This window comes from Schistocerca gregaria, chromosome 2, assembly GCF_023897955.1.
Source record: "Schistocerca gregaria isolate iqSchGreg1 chromosome 2, iqSchGreg1.2, whole genome shotgun sequence".
NCBI classification, from domain to species: Eukaryota; Metazoa; Arthropoda; class Insecta; order Orthoptera; family Acrididae; genus Schistocerca; species Schistocerca gregaria.
Window position 1 is genome coordinate 103,151,227 of NC_064921.1, and position 21,851 is coordinate 103,173,077.

The 21,851-nt window shown below is 41.9% G+C and overlaps 1 protein-coding gene across 3 annotated transcripts in view; it reads left to right on the top strand.

Moving 5' to 3' along the window:
- Positions 1-21,851, top strand: part of LOC126336438 (uncharacterized) — a 96,850-nt gene that overhangs the window by 59,678 nt on the left and 15,321 nt on the right. For all 3 annotated transcript variants that reach the window (XM_050000133.1, XM_050000132.1, XM_050000135.1), the window contains one exon: positions 10,452-10,538. In XM_050000133.1, the coding sequence (XP_049856090.1) occupies positions 10,452-10,538 (87 nt within the window). The remainder of the gene's footprint in view (positions 1-10,451; positions 10,539-21,851) is intronic.

Below are 21,851 nucleotides of genomic sequence, written 5' to 3' on the forward strand. Positions count from 1 at the left end.
TGAGCTATGTGAATAGGAGTCCTGTCATTTTGAAACACAGCATCGCCATTGGGGAAACAAACATTGTACCATGGGATGGACCTAATCAGCCAAAATGGTCACAGAATCCTTGGCAGTAATGTGATCAGGCAGAGTAACTATGGAGCCCATAGAATACCATGATCTGGCTGCCCAAATCATCATTTGAACTGCTGCCATATTTCACTCTTAGCACATAAACTGAGCCAGAAGTTGGAAACAGTCCTGCAACAAGATTCATATGATCAAATTACATTCTTCCATTGCTCCACAGTACATGTATTTTTATGGCTTCAGCATCTTATTTTCCTGTTACGGTCATCTGTGTCACTGATGAATTGTTCCGGAATTCCATCTAACCCTATAATTCCCTGCTTATGGAGTTCCATTCAAATTGTCTTCATGCGGACAGGGTTTGTGAGTGTTACATTCAGTTCTGCACTGACTGTTGCAGTTGTCGTCCTTTATTTTTAATCACAATCCTCGTCAAAGCCCCCTGCCCAGAAGGGGGGGGGGGGGGGGGTCACAACACTTCTGTGAGTACAGGACAAATTTGTTGAAGTTGCAGCAACCTCCAAAGGAAGAGTGGGTCAGTTTTGATTAAAACAGCATCCCCTGGCCAGTCAGGGGCTTCGCATGCTAGTGACAAGCTGGATGACATTCTGGTGACTATCACTCCCCGTAACAGTCTAAACATGGCTCAAGACCTCATTTTTCATTTTGACCATCTCTTGCAGTCTGATGATGAGCTACATGCCAACTAGTAGCAATTTTTTGTAGTCCTGTCTTCCTCAGTTGCATGTAATATTATGGTATATTGATAATTTTTACTTATGGGCCGTCTGACAGTCGGCAATAGAAACCAAAACATTGCATTAAAACAAGCATTCAGTTCACAGTGCTGTCGAATGCGGAAAAAAAACGCAAATTGGCATTCATAAGAAGAAGAAGAACACATAAAATGCAACAGGAGTGTAATATGTAAGAAATTGTCCACACAACCTGCCACTGATGATGCCTTGCAGAAAATAAAGGCGAAACGCGTATGGCACTAAAATTGTGTTTTATTCAGTTGCTGTCAGATGATCCATAAGTCAAAATTATCAATATACCGTGATAGTAGCAATTGTTCGTACCCTTTGTCTGTCTTGTCCATAGGGGCCAAAGGACAATAGAGATACCGCCGGGGCCTTCACCTTGGTCTTTGAGTATTGTTCATTGCCTGAAAAAGTCAAGGTGATGGTATATAAATGTGATATGGATCCATACGCATGTGTGCGCGTGTGTGTGTGTGCGCGTGCGAAATCCCAGTGGCAGCATGCCACCAGATCCCACATGTTCTGCTTCTGTGGCCACAACAATGATGCCAGTGGTCCCTGAGCTCCAGATTGCTCCACAAAATGTGTCTCAGAACCCTATTTTGATACCAAACCCTCTCAGCCATTGGCAACAGGTGACCCTAGGATATAACCTGTTTCCTTGGGCCCTTCAGGCCCTTACAGTACACTGACAGCCTGGTTCTTCAATGGAATTACAGTGGTTTTTACAGCACCTGGCTGACCTACATCATCTCTTAGACTCTTCCCCCACCTTCTGCGTTGTCCTTTACGAAACTTGGTTTCCAGCAAAATGGACCCTGGCCCTTTGTGGCTACCAGGGATATTTTAAGAATTGCCGATTATGATAGGGTGTCAGGTGGAGTTAACACTTGTGTTGTGAACTCTGTATATAGCAGGCATGTGCCTCTTGATACAACTTTGGAGGCTGTGGCTGTTCAGATAAGGGCATTTTAGGATTTCACCATCTGTAATGTTTATCTCCTTCCCTATGGTGGAGTGTCTCAGAATGCATTGTCTTCATTGGTTTCTTGGCTTCCCAACCTTTCCTGATCTTGGGTGACTTCAGTGCCCATAACCCCTTTTGGGATGGATCCATGATCAGTGGCCATGGTAAAGACATTGAAAACTTACTGGCACATTTGGACCTCTGTCTCTTGAATTCTGGTGCCTCTACATATTTCAATATAGCGCATAGAACTTACTCAACCATTGATCTTTCTATTTGTAGCCCTTGTCTTCCTCATCCATCCACTGGAGAGTCCACAATGACTTGGGTGGTAGCAACCACTTTCCAGTCTTCCTGTCCCTCCCTTGGCGTCACTCCCCTGGGCGGCCATTGAGAGAGGCTCTCCACAATGCCAACTTGGACGCTTTCACCTCCACTACCATTTTGAGCTCCCCACTAAATGAAAACATTGACAAGGCGGTCCTGAATGCAACAACAGCCAGTCTATCAGCAGCTGACTTAGCAATCTCTTGTTCTTCAAAAGGTAGTACTTTGGTGGACCGTGGAAATCACTGAGGCCATTAGAGATCGTAGTCAGGCTCTCCAGCACTATAAGCGGCATCCATCAGTTGAGCACATCATTGCCTTTAAATAGCTTCATGCCGAGGTCCACCACCTAATAAAATGATGGAATCAAGAATGCTGTGAATGGTATGTTTCAACCATTGGACCACATACATCTCCTTCGCAGGTTTGGATGGGGATCGAATGCCTCTCTGGGTACCAGGCCCCTGCAGGTTTTTCTGGAATTTCCTTTAAGGGCACTGTCTTCACTGCTCCAGATGCTGTTGCTGAACATTTTGCTCTGCATTATGCTCAAGCCTCTGCATCTGAGAACTATAAAGCTGCCTTTGTGTCCTTAAATAGAAGATTGAACGACTGCACGTATCTTTCACTACGCACCACTTGGAAGCCTATAATGCTCCAAGCAGTGAATGGGAATTCTTCAGTGCCTTGGTCCTTTGCCCTGATACAGCCACAGGACCAGACCACATTCACAACCAAATGCTCAAACACCTATCAGTGGATTGTCAGCATCATGTCCTTATCATCTTCAACTGTATATGGAGTGAGGGTGAGCTTCCATCTCAAGGACGGGAGAGCATCATCATCTTGCTACTGAAACCAGGTAAGTTTCCCCTAGAGAAGGAAAGCTATTACACAGTTAGTTTCACCAATGTTCTCTCTGAGTTACTCAAACGCATGGTGAGCTTGCGGCTGTGTCGGCTTCTTGAGTCTTGGAGCCTTCTGGCTCTGTCCCAGAGTGACTATTGCCAAGGCTCTTACACTGCTGATAATTTGGTTTGCCTATAGTCTGCCATCTCTACAACAGTTTATTGCTGTCTTCTTAGACCTACAAAAGGCTTTGGACATCACATGGCAACACCACATCCTTGCTACCTGACGTGACTGACCTCCAATTTTTGTCCAGAACTTTTTGTTGCACCATACTTTCCAGGTTCAAGTTGGTGCTTCCCACAGTACCCCCAATACCTAAGGAATGGTGTCCCACAGGGGATTAGTGGCCATTAACAGTCTAGCATCACCTGTGGGGTCATCAGTATTACCCTCCTTGTATGTCAGCGATCTTTGCTTGTACTATTGCTCGTCGAGTGTGGGTGTTGCTGAACAGCAAGTGCAGGATGCTGTCCAAAAACCACAGTTATGGGCCATCACCCACAGCTTTCAGTTTTTCACTGCCAAGATTCACATCATGCATTTCTGTTGTCGTCATCGTGTACTGTTCATCCACAGTCATAACTTTACCTCAATGACCAATTACTCAATGTGGTAGTGATTTATTGCACTTTGGGGCTGGTCATTGATGCTCATCTGATGTGACTTCCCCATCTTCATAACCTTAAGCAAAGATTGACCCAAAGCCACATTCTCTGACGTGAGGACTCACCTTACTGCCGATGTGATGCCCGCCTGGCAGTGGCCCGCATCCTGCTAGACTGCCCAAATTTGACTGCTTTGTGGCAATATCTTAAAACATCCTGACACGCTACCTCTGGTGTTAGTGAACTACGTCAGATTGGTTGACCTGGGTTTAGGTTTCAACCCCGAACTTGGTTCCTAGTCATCTCTGTGAAGTGGGGCATTTTAGCCTCATTAACCTCCAGAGAAGTTGGAGGGGCATGTCTCGCCTGCTCTGGCCCAGGCTCAGGCCATTGCTCAGTGGTCTGGCCTGGCCCGGCCCCTACTCTTCCCGACTTCATATTCTCCTTGGTCTTAAATGTTTTCCGTTTTTAATGTTTCATCTTTCCTAAACTTTTATCATATTGTATCTGTTGCTCATTCATTTGGGTAATGGATGGTGAGGTGGTGGTGATGGGATGCAGAGGGTGCATCATTCACTGCATACCATGCTCAAGGGACCACTAACTGTATTCTGAGCAGAGCAGCTCTCTCACCTGATTTGATTTCATCTCTGTCTGTATCTTGCCTAAATTTGGGCTTCCCAGGATTAGGCTGTTGTATCCCTCTTCTGAGGGTTATTCCTGTTTCAATACATATCAGATGAATGGTCTGATGACCTTACAGTTTGGTCCCTGTAACTCCAACAACCAATAAATCAACCTCTTCAATGACTGTCCACCAGGATCACTCAACATGCACTTTTTCGAAACACCCAACAGTTCCACTACATTGATTATGGAAGCACCCACTATGTGAGTAGCAACAATTTGCCCATGTTCGAATGTGGAAGAGCTCTGACGTAATGCACTCACAACTACACAGAACATAGTTGTGACCATGAGTGACACTTGGAATTATTGGAAACAGATGCTGTTAGTGGCCAGATACAACAGTGCTATCTGCAGGCTGGGCTAGCATCTGCATTTATGTTCAGGCATGTATTTCTTGAGGTGTTTCCATATTTTTGTCCACCCACAGCATGCAATCTCTTAACGCCACACTTCCTGACATGCTGTCATAATACATTATAATCCAAAGTGTGCGTTTTTGAAAGTACATTGGAAATATCACATCCAGAAACTCTTAGTATTATGTGCTGGAATACAAAAAGAAAAAGTGTGTTAATACAGCAATATTGGTTAAATCCAATTCGTCAGACTTGTACAATTCTGCAGTCAGCTAGTTCAGATGAAGGAAAGTCACATTGTGTGAGTGCTCAGCCTCTAGCAGTCAAAATATGACTCAGGCACATGATTTATAAAAAAATAAAAACACACTATCATTGCAATTTTCATTACATTTCTCGGTACAAATGAAAGTCATGTAGTGTCTCTCTAGTAGTAAATTACTCTAATAACTGAATATGGATAGTCATTTCAGCAGACTACAGTATACCGTATACACTTTAGCATAACTGCACTGTAATACAATAAGATACAGTGCACATTCATTGCTTCAGCGTTGGCATCAAAACTCGATACTTAACACTTAACTGTGACCACTGCTTCAGTAGCCTTTGATATTAGAGGAACTAGCAAAGGTTCTGGCTCATCCTAAGCTTCATTTTCTTCTTGTTTCTCTGCCATCTGTTCCTGCCACATTTAATATGTTGTCATAGACTGGCAGACAGCAACACCTTCATCATGTGCATTGAAGTTAAGGAAGTCAATGTTCTCTTCTTGCCCCATTATTTGCTGCCACTTTTCAACTGCAATTCTTTCATTTCCTGTTGTGATGTTTTGTGTTAGTATCTGATGAAAGCCAGCTTTCTTGAAATATTTTGGGATTGTGCCTCCTTGCATGAAGCCCCAGGCACTTGTTACAAAATGCATAGCATCCAAGATTGTTACCTTTCTCATTGTAATATGAAGGCTGACCAGCTTCTTCTATACAGTTGTTGGTGGCATTTTGCAATGTCTTGGTTGAGTGGCATGAGGTGGTTTGCACAGTTGGTAGGAAAAAACACTGCATTTGTATAAAACAGTGGAAACTCCAGTTAAGGAGAAGGATAGTTTGTTAATCACCATGGAGTTTGCCTACACACACACACACACACACACACACACACACACACACACACACACACACACACGCGCGCGTCACCACCATCTCCAGCAGCTTGACCCGGAATGCAATTGTCTTGTGAACGAAAGCAGCTATCTGGAGGGGACGGGGAAGAGGGTGGGATAGCAGGGTATGGGTGGAAGGAGAGAATAGCACTGTCTGTTAGAGCATGCAGTGATTAGATGGAGGCATGACAAGACTGCCACAAGGCACAGTGTCAAGAGGATATGAGGTGAGGGGGAGTGGAAAAGGAGAGAAGCAGGATAGGGGAAAGACAGACAGTTGCATTGGCAGAGTGCTGTTCACGACGAGGGTGAGGATATGTGAATAGGGGGGAGGTGACACGTTCGGCATAGGGGGCACTAACTGTTGGGTGGAGATAGCTGGTTACTGTACTTTGAGGCCAAGATAATTCCAGGAGCAGAGAATGTGTTGTAAGGATAACGCTTGTGTGTGCAGTTCAAAAAAGCTAGTGCTGGATGGGCTCATCCAAAAGGCCCAGATTCTGAAGCAGCATTGAAATAAAGCATAATGTGTTCAGCTGAATGCTGTACCACAGGATGGTCCACTTTGTTCTTGGCCACAGTTTGGCGGTGGCTCTCCATCCTGGTAAACAGCTGGTTGGTAGTCATACCAGTAAAAAGGATGTGCAGTGATTGCAGCGAGCTGATGTATGGGATGGGTGCTTTCACAGGTAGCCCAACATCTGATCAGGTAGGGTAGGGCATGAATAGAAAGAGCTGAGTAGGTAGATCGGGCAGGTTTTGCGTGTGGGTCTTCCACAGAAATATGATCCCTGTGGCAAGGGGTTGGGATTGGGAGTGGCGTAGGGATGGAGCAGAATATTGTGAAGGTTGGGTGGGCGATGGAACACCACTTTAAGAGGCGTGGAAAGGATCTAGGGTAGGATCTCCCTCGTTTCAGGGGGTGCTGATAGGTAATTAAAGTCCTGACAAAGGATGTGACTCAATTGTTTAATTCTGGGGTGGTGTTAGGGGATGAAGGTGGTAATCCTTTGCAGCTAATTCTTTAATAGTGATAGGATTTGGGATGTGTTTGAAAATGGCACAGGAGATCTGTTTGCTTACTAGGTCTGGGGGCAGTGCCTGTTTGTGAAGGCCTTGGTGAGATTCTCAGCGTACTAGGCAAGGGAGTTCTTGTCGTTGCAGATAAGCCATCTCTGGGTGGTCAGGCAGTACGGAAGGGACTTCTTTTTGTGTGTGAAAGTGATTACAGCTGTTGAAATCCTGTTATTATTGGTGGTTAGTGGGTTTAATGTGGGCAGAGGTGTGGATAGAGGATAGAGCCATCAGAAAGGAGGAGGGCAATGTCCAGGGTGGTGGCACACTGGTTTGAGGAGGACCAGCTGAAGCAGGTGGGAGGGTAGGCATTGAAGTTTTGAAGGAATGAGGAAAGGGTGTCTTGGCCCGGAGTGCAGATTATGAAAATGCCATCAGTGAACCTGAACCAGACTAGGGGATTGGTGTTTTAGGAGGCTACGAAAGTCTCCTCTAGATGACCCATAAACAGATTGGTATAGGAGGTTGCCATGTGGGAGCCAATGGCTGTTCCACAAATTGATTTGCATACTTTCTCTTCAAAGGAGAAGTAATTGCAAGATAGGATAGAATTAGTAAGGTATATGAGGTGTATGGTTTTGACTCTGAAAGATGTTTTGAAAGGTACTGTTCAGTAGCAGCAAGACTACGGGTATGAGAGATGTCGGTGTATACGGAAGTGGTTTCAATAGTGATGAGTAGGAATCCAGGAAGTAAAGGGGTAGGAATGTTAGAGAGTCGGCGAAGGAAGTGGTTGGTATCTTCGATGTGGGAGGCTATATTAATTAGTTGGAGATGTTGGTCTGTGAGAGTCGAAATTCTTTCAATGAGGCACAATAACCAGTTACAATGGGTCGCACAGGATTGTTGGGTATGAGGATTTTGTGGAGCATGTGAAAGGTGAGTGTGTGGGGTGTCATAGGGATGAGAAGGGAAATAGACTGAGGGAGAAGTTCTGGGAAGAGCTTAAGGCTTCAAGCAGGTATAGATTATGTTGGACTTCTGGGATGGGGCTCCTCTGGCAGAGTTTATAGGTGGAGCAGTCAGGTAATTGGCAGAGGCCTTCGGCCAAGTAGTCACGGTGATTCATAACAGTAGTGGTGGAAACCTTGTCTGTAGATTGGATGATTAGGTCAGGATTAGATTTGAGGTTTTATGTGGATATCCTTCCTTCTGTTGAAAAGTTGGTGTTCTTAGGAAGGGACGTGGGGAAAGATGGTGTGAGGCAAAGTAGAAGGTAAGGAATTCCTGGAAGGTGACCAAGGGGTGGTTAAGTGGGAGGGGAGAATCATAGTTGGCTGGTGATATGAACTGGGAGAGGCAGGACTCAATTTTGTTATTAAGTTGCCTTTGGTTGGAGGGATCAGTGCAAAGAAGTGTTACCATTACTGGGATCAGGAGGAGAAGAGTAGGTCTTTCACAAGTCCAACACAGTTAAATTTGGGTGTAGGACTAAAGGCACGGATTTGGATAGGAGTGAAATTGTGTGGGACTGAGGATTTTGATGGAATGTTGGTAGAGAGTTTTGGGGAATGCGGCAAGTTGAAAAGGTCAGCTAGGCAGGGTCTGCATGCTTCAAGAGATTTTTCAAGGAGGGACACTGGGCAGGATAGGGGTTGGCTAGTGGTGGCTCGAGCCAGTAGTAGGATGTCAGCAGGTTGATTAAATTATGGACTAGACCATTGGGGGGGGGGGGGGGGGGGGAGATTCCACAGTTTAGGCAGCATTTAAGGACCACGGTATGGTAGGGATGGTGTATCGGAAATGGAAATGAGCAAATGAAGGTGTTCGATGGTTGTGAGGGGAGCTGGATTACAGAAAAGATGCATAGAAATACCTAAAGACATGCAAAAGCATGCACAGATATTTAAAAATATGCGCAAATGCTTGAAATATGTCGGAATACAGATAAATACATTACAAACATGGGCGAAAGGGAGTAGATGAGGTATGGCAATGTGTGTGTGTGTTGGGATAAGTGAAGAGAGGGTCAAGGGAGATTGGTTAGTAGGAATACTTATAATTATCAGTGGGAAGAATCAGAGGCATCAGATGCTGCATCAGCAATCCGCATGGTCATTTAGCCGTGTGTTGTGTGCAGACGAGATCGGCCTTCCTGTTCACGTCTCATCACTCTCATTGCATGCCACCTTTTTCCATGCCACCTACTTGTCCTTCCCTTTCCCTGCTCCTCCTTTTGCACCTTTCACTGCTCCCTGTTTTGCACTCGTCACCTACCCCCCCCCCCCCCCTCCCCTCCCACACCCCACACTGCCCCTCCCGACAGCCTCTCAACGCTGCACTTGGTGGCAGTCTTGTTCTTACCCATGCTTTTGCATTAGCCGTATATTTATGTGGAAATGATCACATATTTTTAAAGTGCCGTGGAATCTTCACCTTTCCAGTTATTAGTGGCACCAAATTTCCTGTTTCACTTTCACAGTTAGCCCCTCTTCGCACTAAATTTTCTGCTGTGACATTTCCCTCTCCTCAGCTCAAAAATTTTGTCAGGCAGAAGGTGAAAAACAAAAAGCCTCTTTCATGTACATTAAAAACATCATTAGGTCTATACCTTTCTAAGATTGACAAAAAAGTACTGTTTCATGTGTAATTGTTTACACTTCCAGTCTCACCTCAAGCATATTTATATACCAAATTATTTCTGTCCTTGAATCTTTCCGTCCAACCATTGGATGCTTTGAAATCTTTGAGTCACAGCTTTTGTGCCAAATACATAACTTTAGCATAACCCATGGTACCATCAGTTGGAATATTCAAACCACGAGCTTGTATTATTTATTTAGTAGCACACTTTACATTTATGGAAACTGACCATCGCACACTTGTTTTAGTTTCCTTGTTCCAAACATGTTACTTCATTGAATTTTCATTTGCTCACTGTTATATGGAATGTTAATAGAGGAATGTTCAGTTCTTGTGCAGTATCAACATGTTCCTGTGTGAATTTTGTCCTCTGAATAATGTTCAATGTTTCTTTGTTAACTGTCTCACTGTCTTTTTGTCCATGACATATCAGTACACAATTTGATAGGAGAAGAAGGAAACAAAAAATGGAAGCCATTGGCACTTTTGCCAACCTCTATGAACTACTTCTACACGTCTTTTTTACCACAGTAAATAATCTGTATGATGCACATAGTTGCCAGCATTGAACGACACCGTCTCCCCACACGTTTCCACACCCAACATCCTAAAACATACTACTCCCACACTTCCAGAACTCATGGCATCAGAAGTGTCAGTGTCCAAGCAGAACCAATACCGCCAAATTTGCATGCATAAAACAGTGAGGGAGAATGTATAAACGAGTAGTCGTTTTAACGTGTGTTTAATACAACTGGGACTTTCAACATACTAACGAGATTTCACTGTATATTTATATCAGCATATTATAGGAGAATATTGTGTTCTACTAATACTATAATGAGAGACTACTAAGTCTGCGCTGTTTCAAGTTTTGCCATTAATTTAATTCCTCTGTGATTTGAATTTTTAAAATATACTTGTATTTCTCATTTTCAGATGGTATTGTCAATGAATTTTCAGTCACTCACTTACCTCCAGAAAAAGTGATTGATACAAATGGTGCAGGAGATGCATTTGTTGGAGGTAAGAGACTATGTCATAATTTTCCTTAATATGCAACATGTATTACTTCAACTGACAAAGGGTCAAATCTGTTTGCATTCACCATCAAAAATTGTAGACACTCAGCAGGAATAAAGAAAACAGAATCAAACTGCAGGTATTGCAAAGCTCTGTACCTGCATAAGTTTGAAATAACAATACACACCATAACGACAGTTTCAGCAATATGCTATACCACCTCAGGTTATGGTACATGAACCACTTTATGAATATTGTATGTCCCCACTTCCCAACTCAAGTTTTCCAGTAGCTAATGAAATCTCGCGTTATCAGCCAGGTTGTGGTGACAACACGATGCCATGTCTGTGCTGATAAACTTAGACAATTTCATCAATGAAATTTGCTGAGAAAGCCAGCATACTCATATTGTCAGTAGTTATTTTAATTGACTTTCTGTACTCTGTATATGAAAATTGTATTTGGCATCCAAACTGAACACTAATTTGTTTCGATATATAATGCTTCCCACAAGACCACCTCAGTGTGATACAGGCAGTCCATCTGGAACGTACTCTATGTGAATAAATAAAGGGGAAATGTTATTAGCAAAAATCTTGGAAACTTCTTGACTGATTTACTTCAGATTTTTACGTGATACTGTAATAAATGTTCAGATGGGGATAGGTTTGACACAAGGTGTTTATAAATTAGATATACAAAAGTAACCTTTAATTGTGAAAAAGATAAATAACATAAAGAAATGTTTGATACAGCAGTCATTCCAGTAAATCTTCAAATTTTATTTACAAATGTTCAGTATAGCAACCTTTTGTAACATGACAAATGTCACTTTTGTAATCATCTTCTTGCCAAATTCTACAAAGCAAGTCTTGATGAATGGTGGCAATTGCTTGTGTTATCCTTTGTTGCAGAGTGTCCACATTTTTCAGAAGCAGAACAACAAACTCTGTCTTCAATGTAACCCCTTACACAGAATTTCATTGTGGTTAAATCAGGTGAACATAAGAGGCCAGGATTTGTTCCACCACACCCAATTCAAGTTGGCACATTTCTACAGAGAGATGCGACGTTGTCATGATGATAATGTGGACACGCGCCATATTTCTGGAAAATAATTCTGTGCCTACATCCTATTGTAGCTGAGGGATTAGATAATGTTCAAGCAAGTCCAGTTATGATATTCCAGTTGCAGTTAACTTGGCAAAAAAGAAAGGATCGTAAATCTTGTCACAGCTTACAGCACAAAAAACATTAACCTTTGGCAATTCCCTTACATGCTACATAACAGGAACGTATGAATTAACAGTGTTAGGTAGGAATGAAACTTGAAGATAAGCCACATTCAATACTGTATCAAACATTTCTGTAAATTATTTACCTTTTTTACAATTAAAGGATAGCTTTTGTATAATTAACAAACAAACACTGTGTATTTGTTTTTAAACAGCAGTGTACAGGTGTTCTCTTAAAACTGACTGTGAGGAAGAAAACATGGTGCTGTGAAAATGACCAGTTTCATTTCCTTTCTTGCAGTTGGTTTTAACTATGATAGCTTAAATTGAATGGGTAAGCCAGTTGGCATCATTGGTGTACGGGGTATGACAGGAACTTCTCCAGCTGCTGGATCTGCCAGGATAGCAGCTTCAGCAACATTATTTCACATAGTTTTCATGTGTGAATGGGTAGCATTACAAAACTTTTCGGAAAATTCCAATTCTAATCATAAGCCGATAAGCCACATATACAATTTTCTTAATATATAGGTTTTCTGTAAAAACCAGCTGCAAGGAAGAAAACAAACAGCACATTGTCTTATATTAATTATATTTAATTTGATTAAAATAAAATACACCGGGGAATAATATATATGAGAGAAAATGTTTGTCTAGTAGTTTAAATACTTTACTATCTTAATTAAAACCGACTGCAAGAAAGAAAATGAAATAACACATTTTCAGAGCACAGCACTGCATTTTCTTTCTCACTGTCAGTCTTAACAGAAAACTTATACACTGTTGCTTAAAAAAATATACAGCCTATGTCTGTTTGAATGTTCATTAGAGTATCTTGTAAAATATATGAAATAAATTGGCCAAGAACTTTTGGAGACCTTAGTCATTCATATTCTATATTTTTTGCTATACTTTCTAATTCTGTGCCTTCAAAGCAGGCAAAGTCGCCACTTCTGTAAGATATTATACAAAGTTTATGCTTGTTTTTCTATTTTAAATCTGTAAACTAGGGCATGCATTTTTATTTTGATCCCTCACCTAGCCCTGATTTCCCTCATTTTATTATGATGATCGTTTCTCCCTATGTAGGCCAGCATCAATGGAATATTTTCGCATTCGGAGGAGAAAGCTGGTGATTGAAATAGCATGAATACGTCCTGCCGCATTGACAAACACCTCTATTTTGTTATCATGTCCATCACAATATCTCACCTATTTATTGACAGTACAAAATGTGCTGCTCTTCTTTGAATTTTTGAATGTGCTCCATTAATCCATCTCGTAAGATCCCACACCACACAGCAGTACTCCAAAAGACAGACAGGCATGGTGTAGGCCGTCTCTTTAGTAGATCTGTTGCTGCTTCTAAGTGTTGTGCCAATAGAAGGCAATCTTTGGTTCACCTTCCCTATAACATTTTCTATTGTTCTTTCCAATTTAGGTTTTCATAATTGTAAATCCTAGATTTTTTTTTCACTTATGGCCTTTAGATTTGATTGATTAATTGTGTAACAAAAGTTTAATGCGGAGTCCTTTTACCACTCATGTGGATGACCTCACATTTTTCATTATTTATGGTCAATTCCCATTTTTTGCACCACACAGATGATAAAAAAAAAACAGCATCATCTGCAAACATCCTAAGATGACTGCTCAGATTGTCTTCCAAATCTTTTATAAAGATAAGGAAGGAATGTTTTCTATGCTGCTGTGATTTGTTGTTAGATTGTAATTATACACTCTTTTTCACACCCTTTACATTCCCCACTCACTTTGTAGAAAACATTTTCATATGTGGAATGAGGTTCAGGAGTAAACTTGTGGTGCCATACTCACCAAGAGATCCAGCATCATTGGCGCCATTCTCTTGTTTCATGTTTTCTTTTTGTCCACTGTAGTGTACATTTTGAATGTTTGATGCAATTGTTATGTATTCATTCCAAGCTTTCTTCCTCATATTATTGGTTGCTATATGTGGCAGTTCTCGTCTGCCGTAAGCTTTTGTTAGACTATTGCTTTCTCTGAGGACCTTGAGATCAATTTCACTATTATTTCGATGCCAGTTTTCCTCTATGAGATGATCTGAAAATGGATAGTTTGTGTTTTCGCCTTCCCAGAATACCTAGTTTTAGAGTTCCTGCCCTTGTTTGGCATGTGTAGACAGATTTTCATGAACTACATATTAACTAATATGAGTTAAGCTTTTTGTAATTTGTCTGTAGAAATGTTGTTGGTGTTGATTTTTCTATACAAAGTTGTTATGTGGTATTTATGTTTGTTGTCCCCCTGCCCTTTCCCCATGGATATGTTTGTTGCTGTATGTTCGTATCTGCAACAGTGTTCATTGTAAGGTGAACACTTTTCAAGAAGCACTGCATGCCACCTACATATAGGATGGGGGACATACTGTTTACGTGTGTCCATCATGTGTTGATATTCGTGGGTTTTTTGTTGTAGTTTGTTGTTTAGCTTGTTTATTGTTTGTGTATTGTACATTCTCTCTGGATACCTGGTGCATTGTGCTTAGAAGCTGTGTGTAGTTCAATTTATCCACAGTGGTTCTGTGAAGACTGTAGCATGTATCTGGAACTTGAATATGTCTGTATCATTAGGTGATTGGATTGATAGTGTTTGGTTGTACTCGTAGTTGTGAGTTTCCTGTGTGTTTCAAAGTTATGTTTGTGGTTGATTCTATGTATGGTGATATGTAGGAAATTTAGTTTCATGTGTGCTATTATCTGTGTGGTGAATTTAAGAGCTAGCTTTGTTTTTGTCACTGTACGGCTGATTTATCCAAGTGTCTGTTTCATCTAACAAACAACTGAGATTATCTACATAGTAGTGTGACAAAGTTGTTTTGTTCTGGATGTTTAAATTTGCTGAATATTTTGTTTCCATTGTGATTCAGAAATATATTGACAAGCGGGCCACTGACGGGTGAACCCATTGAGGGGCCTTATTTTTTTCTGGCAGTTCATTGCTTTTTTGAAGGTTCCTGTTGTGGAAGTGTACAGTTTGTGTAGTAATGTACGAGTGTGGCTTACTAGTGATAAGATGTTGCATGTTTGAAGTTGGCTACTGTTCTAATTGGAACATTTGGTTTATGTATTTTGCTGTTTTGCTATTCACCACATACAGTAGGCACTGATTCCCAGACAGGTACAATGAGAATGAATGCTGGAATTATTTCAGCTTTCAGGCAGCCCTTCTCCTGAAATAAAAAATAACACCACATTCATGCCTCAGCACATAGAGACTGGCCATGTATGTGCGAGTTGTGCTTGTGTGAATGTGATGTGTTTCCTACTTCTGAAGAAATACTTTGAAAGCAGAAATATTTCCAGCATTCTTTTTCATTGTGCTTGTCTGCGACTCAACACCTTCTCTGTGTCCTGAGTAACTGTCTGCCCTTTCCGTATTGTTGTTATTCCATTCTGGACTTTATTTTTGTTCAACAATTTAGGTTGGGCACTTTGGAGCTGCAAAATACTGACACAAATTCTTTGGAGACGAATGGAAAAATTGGCAGAAGCTGACCTTGGGGAAGATTAGTTTGGATTCCGTAGAAATGTTTTAACACGTTAGGCAATACTGACGCTATGACTTATCTTAGAAGACAGACTGAGGAAGGGCAAGCCTACATTTCTAGCATTTGTAGACTTAGAGAAAGCTTTGTACAATGTTTACTGGAATACTTTCTTTCAAATTCTGAAGGTGGCAGGCGTCACATACAGAGAGCGAGAGGCTATTTACAATTTGTACAGAAACCAGATGGCTGTTAAAAGAGACAGGGGGCATGGAAGGGAAGCAGTGGTTGGGAAGGGAGTGAGACACAGTTGTAGCCTATCCCTGATGTTATTCAATCTATATATTCAGCAGGCAGTAAAGGAAACAAAAGAAAATTTTAAAGTAGCGATTAATATCCATGGAGAAGAAATACAAACTTTGTGGTTTCCCGATGAAATTGTATTTCTGTCAGAGACAGCAAAGGACCTGGAAGAATAGTTGAACAGAACCAGTGTCTTAAAAGGGGGATATAAGATGGACATCAACAATAGCAAAATGAGGATAATGGAATGTAGTCTAATTAAATCAGGTTGATGCTGAGGGAATTTATTTATTTACACGTCAAGTTCTGTAGGACCAAATTGAGGAGCAAATCTCAGAGGTCATGGAACGTGTCAGTACATGAAATTACAACATAAAAGTAATAGCAGATAAAAATAAAATGTTTATGAACCCGAAAAAAAGTCAAGCCATATTTTTAACTAAACGCAGTCAACAGTACAAGAAGAATCAGAATTTTTCAAGGAACTCTTCGACAGAATAGGAGGAGTGACTCATGAAGAAACTCTTCAGTTTAAATTTGAAAGTGTGTGGATTACTGCTCAGATTTTTGAATTCTAATGGTAGCTTATCAAAAATGGGTGCAGCGGTATACTGCACACCTTTCTGCACAAGAGTTAAGGAAGTCCGATCCAAATGCAGGTTTAATTTCTGCCAAGTATTAACTGAGTGAAAGCTGCTTATTCGTTGGATTAAGTTAAAATTGTTAACAAGAAATGACACTAAGGAATATACAGGGTGTTTCACTAAATGTGTTTACCTCTGTAAGCCATGAAGTAATAGGCGATGGAAATATTTCTTTTGGTAGGTCACTATAAGAAACGTTACACTGTCTGTGGAGCTATGAACATAGTTTATTGTGTTATTATCCAAAGAGTTACAGCAAAAAGATACAATTTTTGAAATGGAACAATAGTTGTTACTATCATGCACTGGAATCAGTAACACCAGTTGTATATACATCAATTTAAATTACGTTCCTATCACTTTTAGTTTGGGAGCTACAACCCTTCAAAGTTTCAGGGGCAGATACCACACGTTGTACATAATACATGGCTGTGTGGTGGGTGATGGATGTTCTGGCGGTAGGAAGTTGATTTAAACGAGATGTTCAAATGTGTGTCCATGTTCCTGAATACACAGTTTCAGAGCGCCTTCTAAAGGATCTGCTGATGAGATGTTAGATTGCCGGTGTTACGGAGCAACATACGTCCTTGATGTACCGTTTTAAATCATCTGGGGATGTGGGCTCAGTGACATAAACACAATCCTTTAGATATCCCCACAAAAAGAAATCTAATGGTGTTAAATCGGGCAACCTTGCAGGCCATGAATGAGGAGCATGGTGCTCCAGCCACCCTCCTGCAAACCTGTTGTTTAGTTCTTCCAGAACAGCACACGCAGAATGGGGTGAGTGACCATCATGGTGCATACACATCTGGACTCTCGTGTGTAGACACACATGTTCAAGGAGACCACCCAAAGTGTCAACTATAAACGCGCGATATAACTCACCTTAAGTGTACCTGGGAATTAGTGTAGGCCGATGATTTAATCGCCAAGGACTCCACACCATACATTAAGAGACCACCTACGTTGACGGTTGACAAGTTGTACCCACCGAGGATTGTCTGCGGCCCAGTAGTGCACACTCACTGCACCATAATTTGTGAATGTGGACTCATCAGAGAACATAACACCTTGTAAAGACTCCAGCATGAAATTACACATGGCACATTCACAGAATGCAACCCTCACACACAAATCATTCCCATGCAGCTCCTGGGTCAGTGACAGGTGGTACGGGTGAAACCTCTGGCCATTTACTATAGGCCACACAGATGTGAGACTGACACCAGCGACTGCAGCAATGGCTTGTAAGCCGACATGAGGATCGTGGTGTACTGCAGCTAAAACAAACACCTCCGTTTCCTCACTTCTTGCAGTTCTTTGTCTGTTACTGCGGTGTATTACCAAGCTGCCTTTTTTTCCAAATTTGCTTTCGGTACGTAAGAACGTAATGGCTGTCAGAGCTCTTCGCCTACAATATCTCACAGCCTATGCCATGGCTGCTTCAGTGGCATCGTGTCAGCACTCATCGAGCACCAGCAACATGTCACTATACTCATTGTTCGTGTATGCCATCGTCATCCGATGTCATTAACTGTGGTATATTGAGCCCCGTTTGTTTGTGGGGCTCAAGCTGTCTAGTATGCAGCAGTGTGCAGTGACAGTCGGCAGTCCAACAGTGCACCGAGGAAGCTTCTTGGAACATGACACCAGCTACGTTACAACTCGGCCGCACCACATTTAGAAGGTGCATTGCGTTATGTGCAGTGTGTGTGGTATCTGCCCCTGAAATTTTGAAGAGTTGTAGCTCCCAAACTAAAAGTGATAGAAATGTACTTTAAATTTATGTATACACAGCTGGTGTTACTGATTCCAGTTCATGATGGAAACAACTATTGTTCCATTTCAAAAAATTGCATCTTTTTGCTGTAACTCCTTGGATAATAACACAATAAACTATGTTCATAGCTCCACAGACAGTGTAACGTTTCTCATGGTGACCTACTGCAATAAATATTTGCCTCACCTGTTACTTCATAACTTACAGAGGCAAACACATTTAGTGAAACACCCTGTATATATTGAGAGACCAATGTCAAAATACCCAGACACATGAACAGCAGTCAACGAGAGGTTCACGAACTTACACCACTTATTGCCTGAACTGCCCATTTCTGAGCCAAAAATATGCTTTTAGAATGTGAAGAGTTACCCCAAAATATAATACCATACAACATACCGAGTAAAAGTAACCAAAGTAGACTAATTTTTATGTTGAACAATTGGTCACTTCAAATACGATTCGAATAGTTAAAATGGCAGCATTAAGTCTTTGAACAAGATCCTGAACATGGGCTTTCCATGACAGTTAACTATCTGAACAACTAAAAATTTGAACAGTTCAGTTTCACTAATCATATCCCTATTCTGTGAAATTAAAAGTCAGGTTTTGTTGAACCGTGTGTTACAAACTATGAAAACTGAGTCTTACTGTTATTTAGTGTTAGTTTATTTCCTACAAGCCATAAAATTATGAAATGAACTGCACTATTTGAAACAGAGCCAGTGTTCAACACAGCATCCTTTACTACCAAGCTAGTGTCATCAGCAAGCAGAAATATTTTAGAGAAGGAAAGTTGCTACTCACCGTATAGCGGAGATGTTGAGTCGCGATAGGCACAATAAAAAGGTTCACACAATTGAAATTTCGGCCATTAAGGCCTTTGTCAGCAGTACACACACACACACACACATATAAATGCAACTTGCACACACACCTGCAGTCTCAGAGAGCTGAGACCACACTGCAAACAGCAGCACCAGTTCATGATGGCAGAGGCGACTGGGTGGGGGTAAGGAGGAGGCTGGGGTGGGGACGGGTAGTGTGGTGGGAGTGGCGGACAGTCAAGTGTTGCAGTTTAGATGGAGGACAGGGACGAAGGTGTGGAGGGGGGAGTGGGTAAGTAGCGGAAAGAAGAGAACTAAAAGAAATTAAAAGATTGGGTGTAGCAGTGAAATGACGGCTGTTTAGTGCTGGAATGGGAACAGGGAGGGGGCTGGATGGGTGAGGACAGTAACTAAGAAAGGTTGAGGGCAGGAGGGTTACAGGAATGTAGGCTGGTGGGAGACTGGTAAGATAAGGCACAGGAGATTTGTTTTTGTACAAGGATGGGAGGATAATTACGGTCAGTGAGGCTTCAGTGAGACCCTTGGTATATTTAGCGAGGGACTGCACGTCACTGCAGATGCGAAGACCACGGGTGGCTAGGCTGTATGGAAGGGACTTCTTGGTATGCAACGGGTGGCGGCTGTCGAAGTGGAGGTATTGTTGGTGGTTAGTAGGTTTGATATGGATGGAGGTACTGATGTAGCCATCTCTGAGGTGAAGGTCAACATCTTGGAAGGTGGCTTGTTGGGTTGAGTAGGACCAGGTGAAGCAAATGGGGGAGAAGTTGTTGAGGTTCTGGAGGAATGTGAATAAAGTATCCTCACCTTCAATTCAGATAGCAAAGATGTCATCAGTGAACCTGAACCAGGAGAGGGGTTTAGGATTCTGGGTTTTTAGGAAGGATTCCTCGAGATGGCCCATGAATAGGTTAGCGTAGGATGGTGCCATGTGGGTGCCCATAGCCTTACTGCGTATTTGTTTGTAGGTAATGCCTTCAAACGAGTAGTAATTGTGGGTGAGGATATAGTTGGTCATGGAGACTAGGAAGGAGGTTGTTGGTTTGGAATGCATAGGGCGTCTGGTAAGATAGTGTTCGACAGCAGTAAGGCCATGGGCATTAGGAATGTTAGTGTACAGGGAGGTGGCATCAATAGTGACGAGCGGGGCACTGTGTGGTAAAGGGACAGGAACTGTGGAGAGTCGGTCAAGGAAATGGTTGATGTATTTTATGTAGGAGGATAGGTTTCGGGTAATAGGTTGACGGTGTTGGTCTACGAGAGCAGAGATTGTCTCAGTAGGGGCACAGTAACCAGCCACAATGAGGTGTCTTGGGTGGTTGGTTTTATGGACTTTAGGAAGCATGTAGAAGGTAGGAGTGTGGGAAGTGGTAGGGGTAAGTAGAGAGATGGATTCTGAGGAGAGGTCCTAGGATGGGCCTCAGGATTTGAGTAGTGACTCTGCTGGATTTCTGGAATAGGATCACTGTGGCATGGTTTGTCGGTGGAAGTATCTGACAGATTACAGAGTCCATTTGCAACGCAATCCTTGTGGTTCAAAACAATGGTTGTGGAGCCTTTGTCAGCAGGTTTCTTTTGTTCCTCATGGTGGGATTACTGACTAATTTTATGATAGTGTTCTCGTGTAGGAATTCTTGTGTTTTGCTGATTTATTCTGTTTGTCTCATAGCTACTAGTGTGTTTCCATGAGCAGCACACACTACACCTTTGCAGATCACCTCATTGATGAAAATCATCACCCAAATAAGTCATCGCCTGAGGAAAGCTGTAGCCTCTACCAAAACTTTACAACAAGAGAGTACTACCACACAGAAAAAGCAGAAAAATGTTTCATGATTAATAACTTTACAGCCAAATTATTCAGACTAATTTGCAGGTGACGTGCTGTAAAACTTAAAAAGGCGTAAATGCAACTCAGCCTTTAAAAATCAGCAATTGATGTATCCTGGGATTTTGTAAAAGTTAATTTAAACAGCAAGACACTTGGAATACAAATAGCTAAACGAAATCTTAAGTTATGTGGCCATAGCAAAAGGTTTGCTCCTTGTGTGCTTGAAAAAACAGATGCTCAATTTTCAGCAAAATAAAACATACCCTGAATTAACAGTAACAAAAAAACATAAGGCCATTTCAGTGCATTACACAGGGAATGACAAATTGCGCGAGAATCGGGAATCTCAAAAACACCGGTGTTGAGAATGCTACATCATCATCGACTGCACCTGTACCACATTTCTATGCACCAGGAATGGCATGGCGACGACTTTGAACAGTGTGTACAGTTCTTCCACTGGGCACAAGGAAATTACGGGACGATGAGAGATTTTTTGCACGCGTTGTATTTAGCGACGAAGCGTCATTCACCAGTAGCTGTAACGTAAACAGGCATAACATGCACTACTGGGCAACGGAAAATCCATGATGACTGCGACAGGTGGAACATTAGCGACCTTGGCCACTTAATGTATAGTGACGCATTCAGGGAGGAAGGATAATTGGCTCCCGTTTTATCGATGACAATCTAAGAGGTGCAACTTATGCTGATTTCCTACGTAATGTTCTACCGATGTTACTACAAGATGTTTCACTGCATGACAGAATGGCAATGTACTTCCAACATGATGGATGTCTGGCACATAGCTCACGTACGGTTTAAGCGGTATTAAATAGCATATTTCATGACAGGTGGATTGGTCATCGAAGCACCATAACATGCCCCTCACGTTCAGCGGATCTGACGTCCCCGGATTTCTTCCTGTGAGGAAAGTTAAAGGTTATTTGCTATCGTGATCCACCGACAGCGCCTGACAACATGCGTCACCGTGTTGTCAATGCATGTGCGAACTTTACGAAAGGCGAACTACTTGCTGTTGAGAGGAATATCGTTACACATATTGCCAAGTGCATTGAGGTCAACGGACGTGATTTTGAGCATTTATTGCTTTAACGTGGTATTTACAGGTAATCACGCTGTAACAGC